The 17,323-nt window shown below is 44.1% G+C and overlaps 1 protein-coding gene across 1 annotated transcript in view; it reads right to left on the bottom strand.

The window, feature by feature from the left end:
- Positions 1-11,091: 11,091 nt before the first annotated feature.
- LOC311032543 (cAMP-regulated D2 protein) overlaps positions 11,092-17,323 on the bottom strand; it is an 11,086-nt gene continuing 4,854 nt past the window's right edge. The window contains exons 6-9 of the mRNA XM_084039420.1: positions 16,674-16,814; positions 16,375-16,547; positions 11,664-12,531; positions 11,092-11,586 (exon numbers count right to left, since the gene is read on the bottom strand). Coding sequence (XP_083895546.1) covers positions 12,079-12,531; positions 16,375-16,547; positions 16,674-16,814 — 767 coding nt within the window. The 3' untranslated portion in view covers positions 11,092-11,586; positions 11,664-12,078. The remainder of the gene's footprint in view (positions 11,587-11,663; positions 12,532-16,374; positions 16,548-16,673; positions 16,815-17,323) is intronic.

Raw genomic sequence — 17,323 nt, 5'->3', positions numbered from 1 at the left:
GTGGCATATGTTGCAGTTAGCAATGTAGCATCAGAGCTAAAAGGGGGGTTTCTGATTGGTCGGCTGGACGGTTCGGATCAAGGATAACGGTTAGATACTGGATTGTTTTTTGTTGTCATTAGAATTATAATAATCAAGACTGTGTAACATGAAGTTCAGTGGATGTATAATATCTTCTTAGATGAGCCCGAGGATCATCTCGGCTCCAATGGATGAAAATGACTCGTCCACGTATGAAAGATCAGCAGACAAACAGGTTATTACTGCTGGAAACCTTCATAATCCTCTGTGGTAAATCTGCCAAAGACGGAATAGTAATCCGCTGCGTTAGACGGGTAAAAAAACAGGAAGTAAGGGGGCGGGGCGGGGTGAATTTGGTGACTCTTTGCTTGGTCATCATCGTTTCTACGCCGTCCGATTCTAATAATACTGACTTACTACCCAAGCATCAAATATTTGATTTTCCTGTCACCCTTTTGGATGACATCGCCTGCCCCCCCCCTCCCCCCCCACCAGGAGTGGTGGTGGTGGCGGCGGTCTGCATCAGGCCTCCATCAGGCCTCCATCAAACCTCCACACACAACCTCATTACAGTCCAGAGCGTCGGAGAGTTGACGCCGCAGTCCAGGGGGGTAACGGCTCCTCCGAGGGCCCCCGGCGTCCCCCGTAGAAGTCGCTATGGCAACAGCTTGGAGGCTGCCTTTCTAACACACACACCCACAATCACACACACATGCACACGCACACTACCGCTTAATTCCAGGAGGGGAGCGACGGGATCAAATGTGGGAGCAAACTTTTCTGAGCTAACTCCAATATCTGCAGGCAGAGCAGGTGGGGGGGGGGGGTTGTCTTCCCTCTTTCTCTCACTTTCACACATTCTGGGGTGTGAATGCACTTGGAAACAGAGCGTGTCGAGGCAGCCGCCAAGAGCTCCCACCATTTTCTCTCTCTCTCTCTCTCTCTCTCTCTCTCTCTCTCTCTCTCTCTCTCTCATTGAGCGAGAGAGGCCCGTTTACACCCGACGTTAAACTGTAACGATCGGATTCAGCCCGATTTATATTTACACCCGTCGTAACACGAACACCTCCCACTTTATGTTGTCGAAATACAGTTCGCGTTCCTTTTCATGTTTGCGATAAACAACTCCCACGTCGGACGTGGACGTTTTAGCATTCGGTCAAAGTTAGTGGTGGTTGTCAAACAAACACAGGACTTTCACCCAGGAGTCCGCTGTTCGTGTCCTGTGTGAAACCAAAAAGTGAAAAAACATGTTTTTTACGTATTTTTATGATGCGTAATATTACATAAGCAAGTCAGCTAAGGGCTGATTATTCACGCCAGTTACATCGTTACGTTAATTTAAACACAAAATAACGTAAGTTTCTGAAAGTGTGATAAGAATATGTTCATTTATTAATGAATGGAATATAATTTAAATTCATTTTCTGAATTGTAACTTGTAAATGCAGCATCATTTACATAATTTTCTGCATACTAAATATTCATGAGATTTTCGTCTTTGATGTGTCAATAGCATTGATATTAAGGCATTTGTATTTTTTCTGTCTTATTAATTTAAAAACTACAATTCTGAAGGAAGGGCTCTCAGATGTTTGAACTGAATGCATTATTTATTTATTCTGTAAAGTGCGTGGGATCAAAAATGTTGGTTTTAATGGGTTCCATTGAAGATATTGTTTCCCTTTAGGGTCTGAATGACTTATTGGGGGGTTGAGTGAATAAGCCAAACTGTTGTTAGAAGCCAGTGTTGTTATATGAGATATATGTTAATGCCTCTAATTGGATTAAATCTTTGTGTTCCCCTCAACAATATCAGATGATAAACTCTTAATGGTTTCCCACCAGTATAATGTCTCGGTTCCCAGCAACATGTGCGGGGGTGGAGGTGTTGAGTAACGAGGTAATGGAGTGGGTGGTGTGTATAGAAGACTGGTGACTTTACCTGAAATCAAATCCTCCTGTGTGTGTGTGTGTGTGTGTGTGTGTGTGTGTGTGTGTGTGTGTGTGTGTGTGTGTGTGTGTGTGTGTGTGTGTGTGTGTGTGTGTGTGTGTGTGTGTGTGTGTGTGTGTGTGTGTGTGTGTGTGTGTGTGTGGTTAAGTGTGTGTATAAAGATCACACAAGAGAGCTTAAATCCCCCAAAGTGAGAAGCTAAAGGTCATCTTGCATCATCTTTCCAATCAGCTGTGAGAATAACGGCACAAAATGGCCTTTTGGCTCCTTTTTAGATGAGAAAATGAAAAAATGTGAATAAATGAAATGGAAAAAAAAACATTTGGAGACGATACAGAACGATGGAGGTGTAAAGGAGAGAGGGATGTCATCACTCTAGCGGTTTGGTCATGTGAGAAGAGGAAACTCTATACTTTCTATGCTGCAGGTGTGTTTTTCTCTCCACCTTAACGCCTTGCTACATACGTAGCTCTGCTGCTACAAACTGAGCTGCAACAGTCTTTTACCTCGTGAGTCATCCTGGCAGAATCACCGGAGTGGGAAACGATCACAGAAGTTTTTTTTTTAGTAACTCCCGGTGTTCGTGTCTTTGGATGGACCAACAACGCTAGCTAAAGCTAAGAGCGTAGCATATATGATACTCTGTGATGCTATCGACAGCTAACGTTAACACCGTGGTCTTGTTGCTTCTGTTTAATGGTCACTCAAGGCAGCAATTTATGTTTATTTCATCGATAAAAAAGCAGTTTTAACACGAGGACTCGCTTTCAGAGGCTGCCCCAAGTGGCCATTTAAGGAACTGCAGGGAAGAGGCCCCTTTTTCTGGATGTGTCCATCCAGTCAGTTAGAAGATTTAATTTTTTTTACTCCAATGTATGATTTGTAATCTATTCCACTAAATATAAATACAATTTAATTATTTGTAGAATAATTTTTTGTTTTAATTGGTTGGAGAAACCAATCTATGCACTACAGGATACGCTGTGACATCACAGTTTGGGGGCGTGGCTACAGAGTAGTGCTACTGACTGTACCATTATAATTCAGTAAGTTGGTGAAACGTATTTCATCAAGGCTTTTCTAATCAAAAGGCAGATCACATTTTTACTGCCGCACTAAAGAATTTGGATTTCTCCTAATTAATTTTTCCGTCACTGTAATTAAAGATAATTGATCAAAGCAATTATTTAAAGCGCTCATTCTGCAATAATATGTTGAAATTAATGAGGTAATGATTCACTGATGATGAACTGCCTTTTTTAAAGAGGGACAAACCTGAAACACAGCGGAGGAAATCTTAGAGATTGATATTCTCCTCGGAGACGGAGAGTGGAGGTCAAAGGAAGGGTTGAAAAACTGAATAGAATCCGGGAGAAAAGGTTTGCTGGTAAATTCCTTTTTCTTTTTATTTTTTTCTTTTATAGCTCAGATAAATTACAACCCTGAAGTTTAGGTAATATAATTCAACGTGTGACCTTGAAGATAAAAGCAATGACAATATGGAGGAAGAAGAGGATGACATGTCAGCTCCGTCATGTTTGTTCAGTGGCTCAGGGGGAGGATTATGGGATGGCGGAGGGATGGTAACAGGCTAGTGTGTGTGTGTCTGTGTGTGTGTGTGTGTCAGTCAACAGCCCTTGAGGTTTTTGTCATCACTCAACCAGCCAGAGAGTCCTGAATAAACTCAGAGGCACCCTGGGGAGACACAGTGGCGGTCGGTCTGCGTGATGCACCCGGGGGTGAGGGCACCCCAACGAGCTGAGACTCGGCGGCGCCATGGGAGAACGTAATGTGTTTTGATAGACGCTCGGGGTCCAAACGGGGAATCACTGCAGAGTTTGTGGGCTCGTTTTAGGAGAAAAGTCTCTCCATCAACTGAGTAATCTCACGAGCATCCCAGCAGTCTGATTTCAGGGAGTAAACAGCTGGAAGGCAGCGTTGGTAAGATATTTACTGACCCCGTGACTCCTGAAGGATCATCACACATCTGCAGGAGGGTGATGGGATTGTTAATCAATACTTCACTTCACTTCACTGGGAGGCAAATCATTCCCCCGTGTGCTGGAGAGAAACTTCAACATCAGAAATACTTTGTAGTCGGCCGGCACTCTGGAACCTGTGAAAAGCAAAGATATATATGAATGAATATCCTTTCTTTGCATCCATATCTCATTGAAGCTCAGATGTCTGACCTGTACTCAAACACATCACAGATCAAACAAAAGATGCTGTTGACTGAAGGATGATCTATTTTAAGTAAGTTCAAGTTAGTTCTGAAGTGAATGGACAGCAATGGCTGCCTAGGATGGCTTTTTTCTGAAAAGTGAAGCCAAACTGAAGTGCCTTAAACCTGCATTCTCTCTGCTGGCCACCAGGGGGCGACTCCTCTCTGGTTGTATAGAAGTCTATGAGAAAATGGTCCTACTTCTCTCTGCTGGCCACCAGGGGGCGACTCCTCTCTGGTTGTATAGAAGTCTATGAGAAAATGGTCCTACTTCTCTCTGCTGGCCACCAGGGGGCGACTCCTCTCTGGTTGTATAGAAGTCTATGAGAAAATGGTCCTACTTCTCTCTGCTGGCCACCAGGGGGCGACTCCTCTCTGGTTGTATAGAAGTCTATGAGAAAATGGTCCTACTTCTCTCTTGATGTATTATCTCAGTAAACATTGTAAACATGAGTTTATGGTCTCAATCTCTAGTTTCAAGTCTTCTTCAATCCAGCATGATGTTCATTTAGTACATTATGGTCCATTTAGAGTCCACCAGACCAGGAAGCAGGGGATGCTTTAGGGGGCGGGGCTTACCTGCTGATTGACAGGTCCATTTAGAGTCCAACAGACCAGAAAGGAAGTTGACCTTGAATTTACTTTTGTTTACAGCGAGAAGCCGGACGGATCCAGATCCAGTAAACACTCATCACCTCCTGGTGACAGGATCTCCTCGGCCGGCGGCGGCGCTCCAGAGGTCAGGACGGTGAAACGGCCCGAGGTAAAACAGCCGTCTGTAGATCTTTCAACAGGAGTGTTTTTAGGGATTAGACCGTTTTTTAACTGAGATTTACAACATCAGACAAAGTTAAGAGGCAAACACCCCCCCTCAGCTCGATTGACAACGTCTGTCTACCCGGCGCTCTGCTTGTATGAACACATCAATCACTCCATTATGTGCCGCTGCAGCGCTGAGTGGGTGGGGGAGGGGCTGGCCGTCACTCAATCCAAGCTACAAAACAATCCTGTTGCTAACGACGACCAGCTGATTATTTATAATTAAACTATAAATTCTGCTTTGGGCCACAAACTGTGCTACCTATTGATCGTTTTCAAGCGTCCCGGAGACATTCACCTTCCAGATATCTGTTGGTTTGATATGTTCGCTCATTATTCATGCTTCGCTCATCGTGGCCCGGTGAGGCTGTGGATGAGCTGTATAATGGATGACTCGTTCCTTCGGTCAAAACTTAACATTAACCCTTTCCTACACCATCGCTTTCCCATTTATTATCTACACTGTTATTTCCTCTGTAGGCTCACTCATTCATGACTCACTGGAACTGATAATAACTTAATTGCACTTTAACAAATCCTCAGGTAAGAGTATGCTGCGAGTTCAGTCAGTATATCCTAAGGCATAATAATGTATTTATTTAAGTGTGAGGATCGTGGGATTGTGGTGTCCATCTCATAGGGAGGTTTAAAAGAGAAGGCCACTCGATGATCCATGTTCCGGCTCTAATGTTGTTCACCAGACGATGAGAGGACGACTCAGCAGAAGCAGTGTGCTAAGCTAATGCTTGTTGACAGATTGAGGCGTTTGCGGGTCATTTTCATTCAACCTCGAGGAGCAGTGGCTGTCAAAATCACGTATTAAAAACTCTGTGCCGCTTCGAGAGCTTACTGGCTCGATTATTCCACATAAAGAGGAAATGGCCTCATAAACTCACTTTATTTCAGGGTCCATAACCCCCCCCCCCCCTCTCTGGCCGGTGGCACCGTGTCCGATGAGCGGCGCCGTTAACTTAAGGAGCGGTCTCGGATGCACCTTGAACCGTCTCGGTGATCAGCGGCAGCCCTCGGCTCACGGACGCACCGATAAATTTACCCAACTCAGCCGAAATCTGTTGGCCGCATCGATTCCCGTGTCCATCACCTGGAGGTCCTGTTAACCCCGGCACTGTAGTCTAATTGACTGCTAACGACGGTTGTTGAAGGGGTGCTGACCCCTCCCAGGGCCGGGTTAAGAGGTCACGCTGAGCACCTTGTCCTGTGGAGGGATTCGGTCTCTGGGTCAGTGGTTGTGCTGTATTTAGACATTTTCCATTGGGGTCTTCAGGTGTGCAGGTTTGTGAGCCTGGATGAGTAATCTCTAAATGCTCAGGGTTGTACCATCAGAACCACATGTCTGTTTTAGGCGGCCCTTCTCAGTTTGTCTTCCATTTGACAATTATTTTTTATTCCTGACTCATCCCAAGATCGCCAAAAACATTCAATACCTTCCTCAGAAACATTCGATACCTTCGCACAAGGCGCCCTTTAGTGTTCATATGAGACGCAACCCACTTTCACCAGTATTAGACATTCAGAGCTCCAAAGCTCAGACAATGTGGGTAACGAAGTCCACACCAGGAGGGAGGACAGGTTGGGGGAGTCAAACGAATGGATGAAACCCAAAGGCATATTTTAATCTAAACCACAACGATTTCATGAACCTAGCCGAGTAGTTCTGTTGCCTCAACATACAATTAAGTGTTTTTGTTTGATATCAGCTGTAGACACCACACTATAAACATACTTATTTCTGTTTTAACGTTAAGGATTGTAACGCTTTCGGAGCCTTTTCGGTTTTAATAGCAGGTGAATTGCCGAATGCAACATTTACAATCGATATGAAACCTGAAAGTCGCGCTTTTACCCTTGACTGAATGATCCACAAAAAACATCATCATCTCTTAGAAAAGCTGCAGGTCTGACCGAGGCAGCTGTTTTGAAAAGCTTTCAAAGGTCTAATGGCAAGACATCCAGCTAAAAGGTTTCATCGATACTCGACTCCACTTATGACTCAACATGGAGCAGTAAAAACCGTGATACTTGGCGTGACTATACAAGACTGAGTCAGAAACCCCATGTTTTATTTTTAATGTCCTTCTATCCAGATAGTAAAAAAACGCAACATGCTCCCACATCGGGTCAAAGCTGCTTTAAAGCTGCCGTACGAAAGGGAACTATATCATCAGAGCTTTGTTGATGCTATAAGCTCAGTAAAGGAAGTATTATTGTCCCGGTTAAGCCGGAGCCTGAATGCCCCGCTATCTCTTCCCACCTTCACATTCTTCCCCACACAAGCCTCCGCTCAGAATTACTCCACTTTTTGTGATTTATGAGCAAATTGAGCTGTAGTCTACTTTCATGCTGATAGCTCTTGGGACCGTTTCCTCTCAGGTTGCTGCTTTCCCATTATATGGTAAATCTCCCGGGGACGAGACATGCGAGTCAGCAGAAAGTCAGATCTTCTGAAAGCAGCAATTTATATGCACATGGATTCTGTATCATAGAGGGTTAAAATAGCTGATTAAGTGACCTTTTTTCTACTTTTAATTGCCACCTGAATGCCTAAAGAGGCTACGGGGGATTTTCCAGGTCATATGGAGGGTCATGGCTTGGATAATAAGGATCTGAAGACGGTCTGGGTTTCCCCCCATGGGAGTCAGAACATCATTTTGACATTGATTAGTAAAGAAATGCAGACTGTAATTGTTTGGGCTAAAGGATTATCTTATCTTAAATGTGGACAACCCGCTTATAAATATTACTTACTAAGGAATTGACGTAAAAAAAAGAATATACTGTATGCTTCCAGTCAAAAACATTTTTTATAAGATCTATTTTTCCTCCTTTTTCGGATGTGCAAAATCTGTTTTTATCTTGATTGTGAATGTTGTTTATTAGTCTTTTGACTGTTTGCTATATTTACTTTGAATTTTATTTATTTAAGTTTAGTTTTTTTAGTCATTTGCAGTCATTAGTGTATGACTGTGTGTGAATAATTGTTAAATATGCATGATAATATGCAGTTTCCTTTGGTACGGATGGTATCCTTTGCTAAAGGAGATAAGAAAGGAGGCATTAAAGCATTTTAGCTTAGCATCGGAGCATTTGTGTTTCTTTACCTTTTGAACTACGTGTCCTTCTGATCAGTTCATCGTACCAAACGGTGAAAAGTTGTCGTTTCTTTGGCTCGCTGCCTTCTGTGTTTGCTGAGTCTGCAGAACCGCTCTGTGAAAGATTATACAGCACAGCTTTGTTCGGAGCACAATAAAAGGCATGTTTTTAAGTAGAACGTGGCCCTCCGATGATAATCCGCCCGCAGCATTAAAATAACAGAAGAGAAGAATCCCACATTCAAAGCAGGAGGAGGAAACCGGGGACATGATGTGATGTTTCTGCTGACGGCCTTTTTTTCCTGCTCTATTTTGTAAGCTTGGAAATAAACAACAACAGTCCTAATCTCGTCTCGCCCGCCGCTCCTAGCTGCCCTTGAGCCTTCGTCGTGTTGGAGACGGAGCGTTTTGTGTTGCTTCGGTCACGTAGCCGAGAGCCAAGCCGGCAAAGACGACCGGCAGAGATGAGATTCATTATAAAAGCAAAAACTGCACCGTGTGTCCTTAAACTCTCTTCTGTCTGCAGAGTTTCTTTAAAAAAATTGAATTGTCACGTTGCATTCTCTAGTTTTGTGGGTTTGAACATTAAGACGTCAGCACTGATGTGTTTTAGATGTTAGCTGCTCGGCCCCGTGATGAGAAGGAGATAGGCAATTTTCAAAAATGATTTCATTATATCACCACAAATCTTTCTAAATTGCTGATTTATTTCCCGAAAATAAATAATTCGTTGATTTTTGCCACTGGTTGCTTTGTGACACTCGAGTTAGAACAAGTTGAGGGAAAACACTTGTGGTTATTTGTACAGACAGCACAGACACGCTGTCTGTAGATATTCACCATTCCTTTCCCAAAAAAATCTCCTTTTGACTGGACAACTTATAAATGTGTTTTCCCCCCAAAACTCTTCCTTTCCGTTGGCCCACTTAGAGAAGAGAGATGTTGGTGGAGAGTGTGATGTTGACCCCCCTCCTGCAGTATTGTGGACTGAGCAGCATGCCGAGCACACACTGAGCTGTCATCTGATTTTTAATTGTAGCCTCGGCGGCTATAATGGGATCTCTGGAACGTCCATGCTAAAGCCAGCAGCCGTGATTCAAGAGGCCGAGAGTGACGGCCGGACCTCGGTTTCATAACCTTTACTAAATTATCTAAGCAACAGAAGGGATTGTGCCTCTCTTTTTTTCTCTCACTCCAGTTGTCACTGTAATGAGCAGCAGGATTTGGCGAGGGGGGGACCCTGTGAGAGTCCAGCCTCGGGGCTCCGTGCTGGGATGCAATCGATTAGCTGTTCTGGCATCTAAGCAACTCGGCTCCGATGACAGCGAAGTAAACGCCTGCCGAGATAATGAGGTGGCCTCGCACGCCCAACGTGTTAGCACTCTGACCAATCAATGCTTGTGTGTAAACAGCCAGTGAAGTGGTGCACCATGTGGCACATTTCAAACCGATGCCAAAAGAAAGACGTTCGCTGTGGAGCCTTCATGTCGGTGCAGAGAGAGAGAGGCTTCTTCAGTGGGTTTATGACTGTTTAGCTTCGGAAAATCTGGATAGCAGGAAAAAAAACTATCCTTGCAGCCTCCGTTGAGTCGTTTCACAGCAATGAAAGTATTTATTTGCATTCAGTAGAAAATTATGTGGTTTATATGTAATAAAAACAAGACTATGCTAACAGCTCTGTGAGGCTGTATTTAGGCACAGCGTTGCTTTGAGCTAATGTTAGCATGCTATGCTACCAACGATGATGCTAACACGCGGGATTAAAAGATTTGACCCTGAGGATGGTGCGTTACAAACAAAGCTGAAACAATTCATCCTGAGGGGGACATGAATGTCAGGGCAATCTATCCAATGGTACCTTTCAATGTCAACCTCATGGTGGCGCTAAATTTCATAGCAAATACTTATTATTAAGAGACATTTGCATCTGACTTACATTAGCCATCCATGCACGGTGCTACGGTGTTTTTTTTGCTCCAGATTGTAGAAATCAACTGTTTGTAAAAGCTTTCTATATTTGCGTTCTCACAGGAAACAATGTTATTTCTTTTTTTTAATAAATAAAACACAAGCTGAGGAGTCGGCACTTAACAAATCTGCAAACTTCCATCGACAGAAAAAGAGAAACAAAGCAGCTCAGTCAGTCAGGAGGAAAAACCCAGAAGTCTCCGGAGCAAAATGAAAATAGACGTCTGTCTCCTCTTCTTCATGATGAAGAGCCGTTCATGTTCTTCTGCCCTGAAAGGTCTTTATTTACGTTACCCTTGGGCTAAGTGGAAAACACTTCTTAGGCTTGAGTACTCCAGAAGGGCAGACAACAAATATTAATATTCCTCCTTTTACACAATATAGCGATTGTCTTTATTTAATGACATGGAGATAATTAGAAGTCTGAATGTACTGAATTAATTACAACGGCTGCAGAGATTGTGAGATATTAAATTGTGATTATGAAAGGCCGAGAACATTTGCACTCAGGCGATTTAAATGTTACACCATTCCAGTTTTCCCTTTTCTTTCTTTGTATTGCTGGAAGGTAACGGTATGAACAAGCCTTTTGACGACTGTAGTGTTTTTGTAGCAATTAACCCTCGACCTTCCAAACGCAGCTTTAGTAAAAGGCTGCGTTAAATAATGTACGTTATATATCCTTATATGATGAAAGCTGCCTGGAGCCCAACCGTGTTAAACCAAGCGTCCAACTGACGAATCAATACAAAGTCTTGCTTTCTAAATGTGGACGAATACCTGGAGAGAATGAAAGAGAACAGTTTTATCCATTTATCCACTCGTGTATAAATGTTGTTTCGCTGTGGTTCAGAGGTTAGCGTCTAAAAGTGAGGAGATCCTCGTTTTTGCTGCCGTGTTTAGTTGCTAGTTGAGCTGAAAAGGCAACACAGATATATTATAACCTCATAAAGTTGATGAGAGAAAGACATAATGTTGCTTAGTCCAATACTTACTCTGCTTTTAGCTCGGTTTTGGGGCTCCACCGGCAAATAATCTGGCCTTATAGCCATTAAATTCCTGTTTCCATTGTAAAAACAAAAACATTGATCAGTGCAGCTTTAAGGATTTGTTTTATTTGAGAAACACGTTGGTCTCATCTATACCTGATCAATACAACAATGACCTGGGCAGAAACGATAATAAATCACAGTAGCCCATAAACTTACATTCTTATAAAAAAAAAAACATCTTATACCCTCAGATACAAATTCACCACAAAAAGTACATTCAGACCCAAGTATAATTAAAAAGAAAACGTTTAGTTATTTAACATTGGATGTTAACACAGAAATGCTAATTAAAGTCCTTCAATGAAACACATCACAGTACATTAGCTTGTGTTTGATTTCACGAGTACTTTTTGAGAAGTGCTGCAGGAGTTTTCATGTACACGGATGTTGGTTAACTTCATTTTGATCTCCAGTTCTAGTAGATGTCAAGATTCATATCTCATTATTTAAGCTTTAACGTTCCGATGTTAGGAAAGGAGCAACGGCCGAAGCAACGTTGATCTGACAGGGTCCACAAAAAGATATCGATCTGAAAGCTGAAACAGTTTTATTTCTGGACCGTCGATTTTCCTTTCCCCCTGTGTCATATAGCTTCGGGGTGAGAGTACATTCTCTGCTCAGGGTAGGATATTTTCTAACTTTAAACTACATTTATCTCAAATAGAGCACTCTGGTCGTTTCTGCTTCCTTTGTTCGTGTTGAAGGGAGACAAGCAGACAGTTATAGTTTCCTTCTGGTGAACAATAGATGATGACGGGGTTCTGATCATTTCAGCGTTTTGGACATGGACTGCTTTATTTGAAATAATTGTGATTTCCTAAAAGCGTGTATTTAATACAGATGACTGTCTATTTTTGTGAACACTGTAATCTTCCTGTAAGAGACTGGATTTAGCATGTTTTCACAGCAAAGTAACCCAACACCCCCCCACTAATAGATACCCAGGTGGTCCCAGAAGTCACATACATGGTCCCGGGTCCCCACCTGCGGGTGCGAGCGCACCGTCAGGTTCATGACCAGCCAGCTGCTGGTGTCGGCGTAGCGTGGCCAGGCAGGCAGCCGCTGCTGCCGGCAGAAGCCCGTCTGCTGGAGCCGCGACGCCGGGTCGCCGCTGTGAGCGAAGGCGCCCCAGAAGCACAGCATCCGATTGGACAGCAGCTTCTCTGGCGGCGACAGCGTGAAGTTGGCCACTGCCGCCGAGTCGAACAGGAAGGGCAGCTCGGCGCCGTGGCAGGCGTGCTGGTAGCAGAAGGTCAGACCCGACCACACGCGGACGTCTGACGCCACGTGGTCGAACACGTACATCCACACCCGGCTGCCCGCCGCCACGCCGGCCCGGGCCGACCTCCTGGACGGGCACAGGAAGACGTAGTCGGTGACGATCTGAGGAAACAGGAAGTGAGAGACCGTGAGAGCAGCTTGAATGACATGAAATCTTGTACATTCATGGTCCCCGAAGGATGAACCCCAAGGATCCTGACCTTTCCTCTAGTGTCACCACGGTGACCATGGAGGCTTGACCAGAGCCATTGAAACTCCGCCAATGATGCATTTTGTGCAGGTTCATGTTCCTCAGTAACAGTATGACTCCACGTGACTGTTCCTCTAGCGCCACCTTGAGCTAACTATTGGATGTGAATAAGCTGGTACAGACGTTCATGGTCGCCAGGTGCAGCACCGTCACAGTATGTCATGCCAACTTTACAAACATCAAGCTTTAACAAAAAAGATTATTCAAAACTGGAAACCAAGAAACTGAGGAAGCAGGATAAAGAGCTAAACAAAGACAGGAAGTGTGCAGGGGATTTCAAAATAAAACAGGAAACAACCGAACACCCTAATTACCAAAAAACCTGCAAAACAAAACAACGTTCCCATGAGCCTCAGCTGTATTTTTGTGTTAATTAGTCTACGTTAGCATTAATGTCCCAAACTAACCATCAGTTAACTGTTAATTGCCACCGTGAGCGTTTTATTATGACATCAAAACGCCGTTAGTGGAGCTGCTGGTGTCAGACGGCTCATTAAGACCTCACATGCACGGCTTCTTCTTCTTTTTCTTTTTTTATCTGTGCATGTCATGGTTGACACAATGGGATCACGTGGGATGTTACTTTTCCTTTTTCGCTGCACGAATTCGTCCCACACACACATTCTCATTACGGGACACGTCGTTAGCCGTTGATTCTTTTCCTTCCACTTCGGTTCCTTTCACAACTTTTAGTTCAACAAAGTTTTAACAATAAACCAGTTTCAAGTTGAGCGTCGTTGAAGGGTTTATGCTGTATTGTGTATCTTCCTGCAGCCGGAGGAGGCTTTTGTAGAATAAAACCCGGGGAAGTGAATAACACTGATTAAGCATGACACCAACGAAGAAGAGCGGCAGCAGAGCAGCGAACAACAACTATTGTCTCCCGGCTGAAAGGACGACCAAACGGAGGTGAAGCCTGTTACCTGGAAACCAGTGTGTCTTTTTCAGCCCACACACACTCGCATCCGACACCTGAACACACACGTTTGACTGGAGGAAGCTGATGGACAATTTACTGACGGAGAGAATATAACCTTTGTAGTTTCTTAATATATTCGCAGTTCTTAAAGTAGAGATAAAACAGAGAAAAATGCCTTTTTAATTCTTCTTGGATCACACCCCCAATATATGTTTAACAATATATGCAAACGGATAATAAATAATCTATTTCTTTTGTATTTTCTAAATTAAAATCCAATCATCCATCAATCAATCTGCAGCTTTAAACCACAGTGAAGGTGTTCGTCAGTGAATTTCCAGTGAAGCTCCTCATGGATGTTCCTGAGTGGTGCATTCAACTGGAAAGAGGATGAGCATGTTAGTTTTTGATCAGCCTCCTCTGTGACAGACGGGTCGCCCCCCCATCCTCTGGAGAAGTGCCCTTTATAAAGCCTACAGTCTCCTTCCTGCACTGTGAGCTGTGACTGAATACTAAATATCTCCAGGAGAGTGACCTCTGACCCCCCGGGGAGCCGCCACCTTGCTCTTTGCACGGGGAAAAAAAGCCTGAGAGAAAAACCTGCTGGTGTTTTTTATTCTCCTTCTGTGTCATCACAGGAAAAAAGACATTTCAACCACAAATGACCTCCCATGTTTCACCAAACACAGAGGTCATGTGATAGGATTAGTCCAGAAATTATCTGTTATTTTGAGTTGAGTTGTTGTACAATATTCACACAGGACTACTTTTACCGGGAATGACCTTCCCATCTGTGTTTCCTGCAGCGCATTTACACAACATAAGTCTATAATTTACATGAATTTCCTGACATTATCCCCAAAACATGCTGAGCAACGAGAGCAATGGCAGCTAAGAGCGTTTCCCTTTCTCCGTGCCGTTTTAGCAAAACGAGCCTCCCGAAATCCCGTCAAAACTTTAATTTATAATTGCAAAAAGCAGCCTCCAAAATTGGCAGAAAATTAAAAAAAACATCTTCCAAAAAATCACAGAGATGTGGTCATTTACGCTGGAAATGTTACTTTTTACAAATTATGGTAGATTTGCACGGGGTTAAGATCACAGATGACCTCTGCAATTATTACACATGACTGGAGGTCCCTAGGTAATAATAGTCCCATGCAACAGACCAGACCAGACCAGGCCAAGCCAGACCAGGCCCTCTCAAAGTTGCTGACTCCAGTTCATCCACATGCTTCACTCATGTAAATTATGGAGGTGGAATAAAAAACCCGGTGTGTCAACAAACTGGAGTTGTAGCTCCATCTGTAGGTGAACGATAGGAGCTGTGTTTGAGGACTGAAGTGTGCAGAATGATGACGATCATGCTGAACTTTTATACAACAGACTGTGTGGATGGAGGATCCAGAAGGTTTTTTCCTGACCGCTCCGATCTGGAATCCCAGCAGTGATAATGAATGAGGGTTTTGGAGGCTGCAGAGAGAGACAGAAGACAGCTGGGTCCTCATTACGAGCCGAGCTCCGGCTGGGCGGGACATCGATCCATGCATGACCGCCCGCCTTCGCCCCCACCAAATGGGCGTTTGCTGATGTGTGTGTGTGTGTGTGTGTGTGTGTGTGTGTGTGTGTGTGTGTGTGTGTGTGTGTGTGTGTGTGTGTGTGTGTGTGTGTGTGTGTGTGTGTGTGTGTGTGTGTGTGTGTGTGTGTGGCAGACTGTGTCTGATTGTTCACTTTTCATTCTGTGACAAAAATAGAGGAGAAAAAAAATATGGAACTGAAAAGCTCTCAGAAAAGCGCAGGTTTGTCACACAGACGTAGACGTTTCTTCTGGTTTCAGTTAAACGTTGCTGCAGTAATGTGAGCCAGCTGTAAACGACGGAGAGACAAAGCTACAGCCAATGGAAGAATATTAATTACATGCAATTTGCCTCAGTCTGATCAAAAGCGTCTCGTTTCAACAAACTGAAGATTTCTCTTTGAACTTCCAGATTGTCTCTCAGCTTGAATCAGAGACGTCTGTAGGAAGCTTTTGATAATTAGCCGTGAGTGTTCAGTGTCATGACAAACTATACTACGTTACTAGGCTTCAGTTTTAATAACATGAAGAATATTTCCTGCGGTTCTCTGGAGAAGTGGCCTTTTGCCGGAGGCGAGCGAAGTGGAAGGCCAACCTGCAGTTGTCACAGTCTCCCTCCTGCAGCGTGAGCTGTGACTGAATACTAAGCATGTCCAGGGGTGTCGACCTCCTGACCCCCTGTCGCTCCCCGAGGCACTTTGCATGGAGAGAGAGGAAAATCGCAAGCCTTTCCACCTCTCTCTGTACCTTCCCTCCGATAAAATGGAATATAAAGAGTCTGCAGCCGTAGGAAAACGTCCCCTCGTTGGTATAAAGAGTGAGAATGTCCTCATAGGGTCAAACAAATACAGGACTTTCACTCGGGAGGCCAGAGTTCGTATCGCATCCAAGAAAGTCATAGAAACCAACGTTTTTACCTGAGTTTTATTACATAAAACTAACGTCCGCGGGAAGCATAACAAACGTAACACAATCTTTTCCAAAGCCTAGTTACATGCATCGGACGCTTTATTTTGAAAAGACGCTGTATGCATGTACCAGGAGCTGAAACTGTACGTTTTCTCTAAACACGGAACTTTATTTTGAAAAGACACGGAAGCAGACACCCCTTCCCTGAATCGTCCAAAACTGCCGCTTGACCGGGGCGTCATAGTTTAAGGGTTGGGCCTGAGAACGTGTTGGGACTCTACGTCAGCTTACCTGAGCCAGCATGTCCCTGCGGTCGGCGTCCCGGTACAGGGGCAGGTACCTGTGCAGGATCCGCAGGGCGTGCTGTTTAAAGATGGCCGTGATGTACACGGTGCTCTCCAGCGCCGACACCGGCTTGTTGAAGACGCCGTACGCAAAGATCACGCCCTCTTCCGAGGTCGTACCTGTCGGACAGAAAACCAGAAAACCTCACAGCAAAGACGCTGCATGCATGAACTGGGGTGGAAACTGTGCAGGATTTTATTTTGAAAAGACCACTAACTGATGGATAGTTAAATTGTGTCCATTACCCAGCAGCACCGGCTTCTCTTTCTGCCAGTGTCCCTTCTGGAAGGCCGTGACGGCTTGCTCTTTTATGAGCTCCCCGTCGATGTGTGGACCCCACGTCTCAAAGATCTCCAGGAACCTGAACGGGTTCACGACCTTGGAAACTGAGACCAGAAACACACATCGCTTAGATCCCAAGACACACACAGGTTTTACCATTTGGAGGTGAAGAAAGATTATTTCATTATTATAGGGTTGTACAGGAAATTCACGGGGATGACAAAATAAAATGCAGAAAATAACTTATGTGCTTTTATTTTGAAGATTATAAACTGCAGAAATACCAAAAACCGTCTGATTCCAGGTGAATGCAGCATTAAAAACGTGTTTCATGCAGGCACACATTGCTATTGATTGGAAAGACGTTGTTATATCTCCTTCATAGCAGCAGCCAGAGCTCTATCTTCATTTTGGGGGCTGCTGGCTGAATAGAAGACGGATAAAAACCCATAAGCCTGAAAGTGCTGAAAACAGCACCGATGACCTAATCACACAGTCAGTGCTGATCAATAAGCCTGTCAGCCCTGCAGACGGATTGCTGTCATTTGGAGGCAGTAAAGTCCCTCTAATTGCCCCCTCAGAGCCTCCATTTTTTTGTGTTTTTCCAATATGC

This window comes from Eutrigla gurnardus (genome assembly GCF_963514095.1).
Source record: "Eutrigla gurnardus genome assembly, chromosome: 21".
In the NCBI taxonomy this organism is placed as follows: Eukaryota; Metazoa; Chordata; class Actinopteri; order Perciformes; family Triglidae; genus Eutrigla; species Eutrigla gurnardus.
Note: the sequence above shows the minus strand (reverse complement) of the source record. Positions and strands in the feature narration are given on the sequence as shown.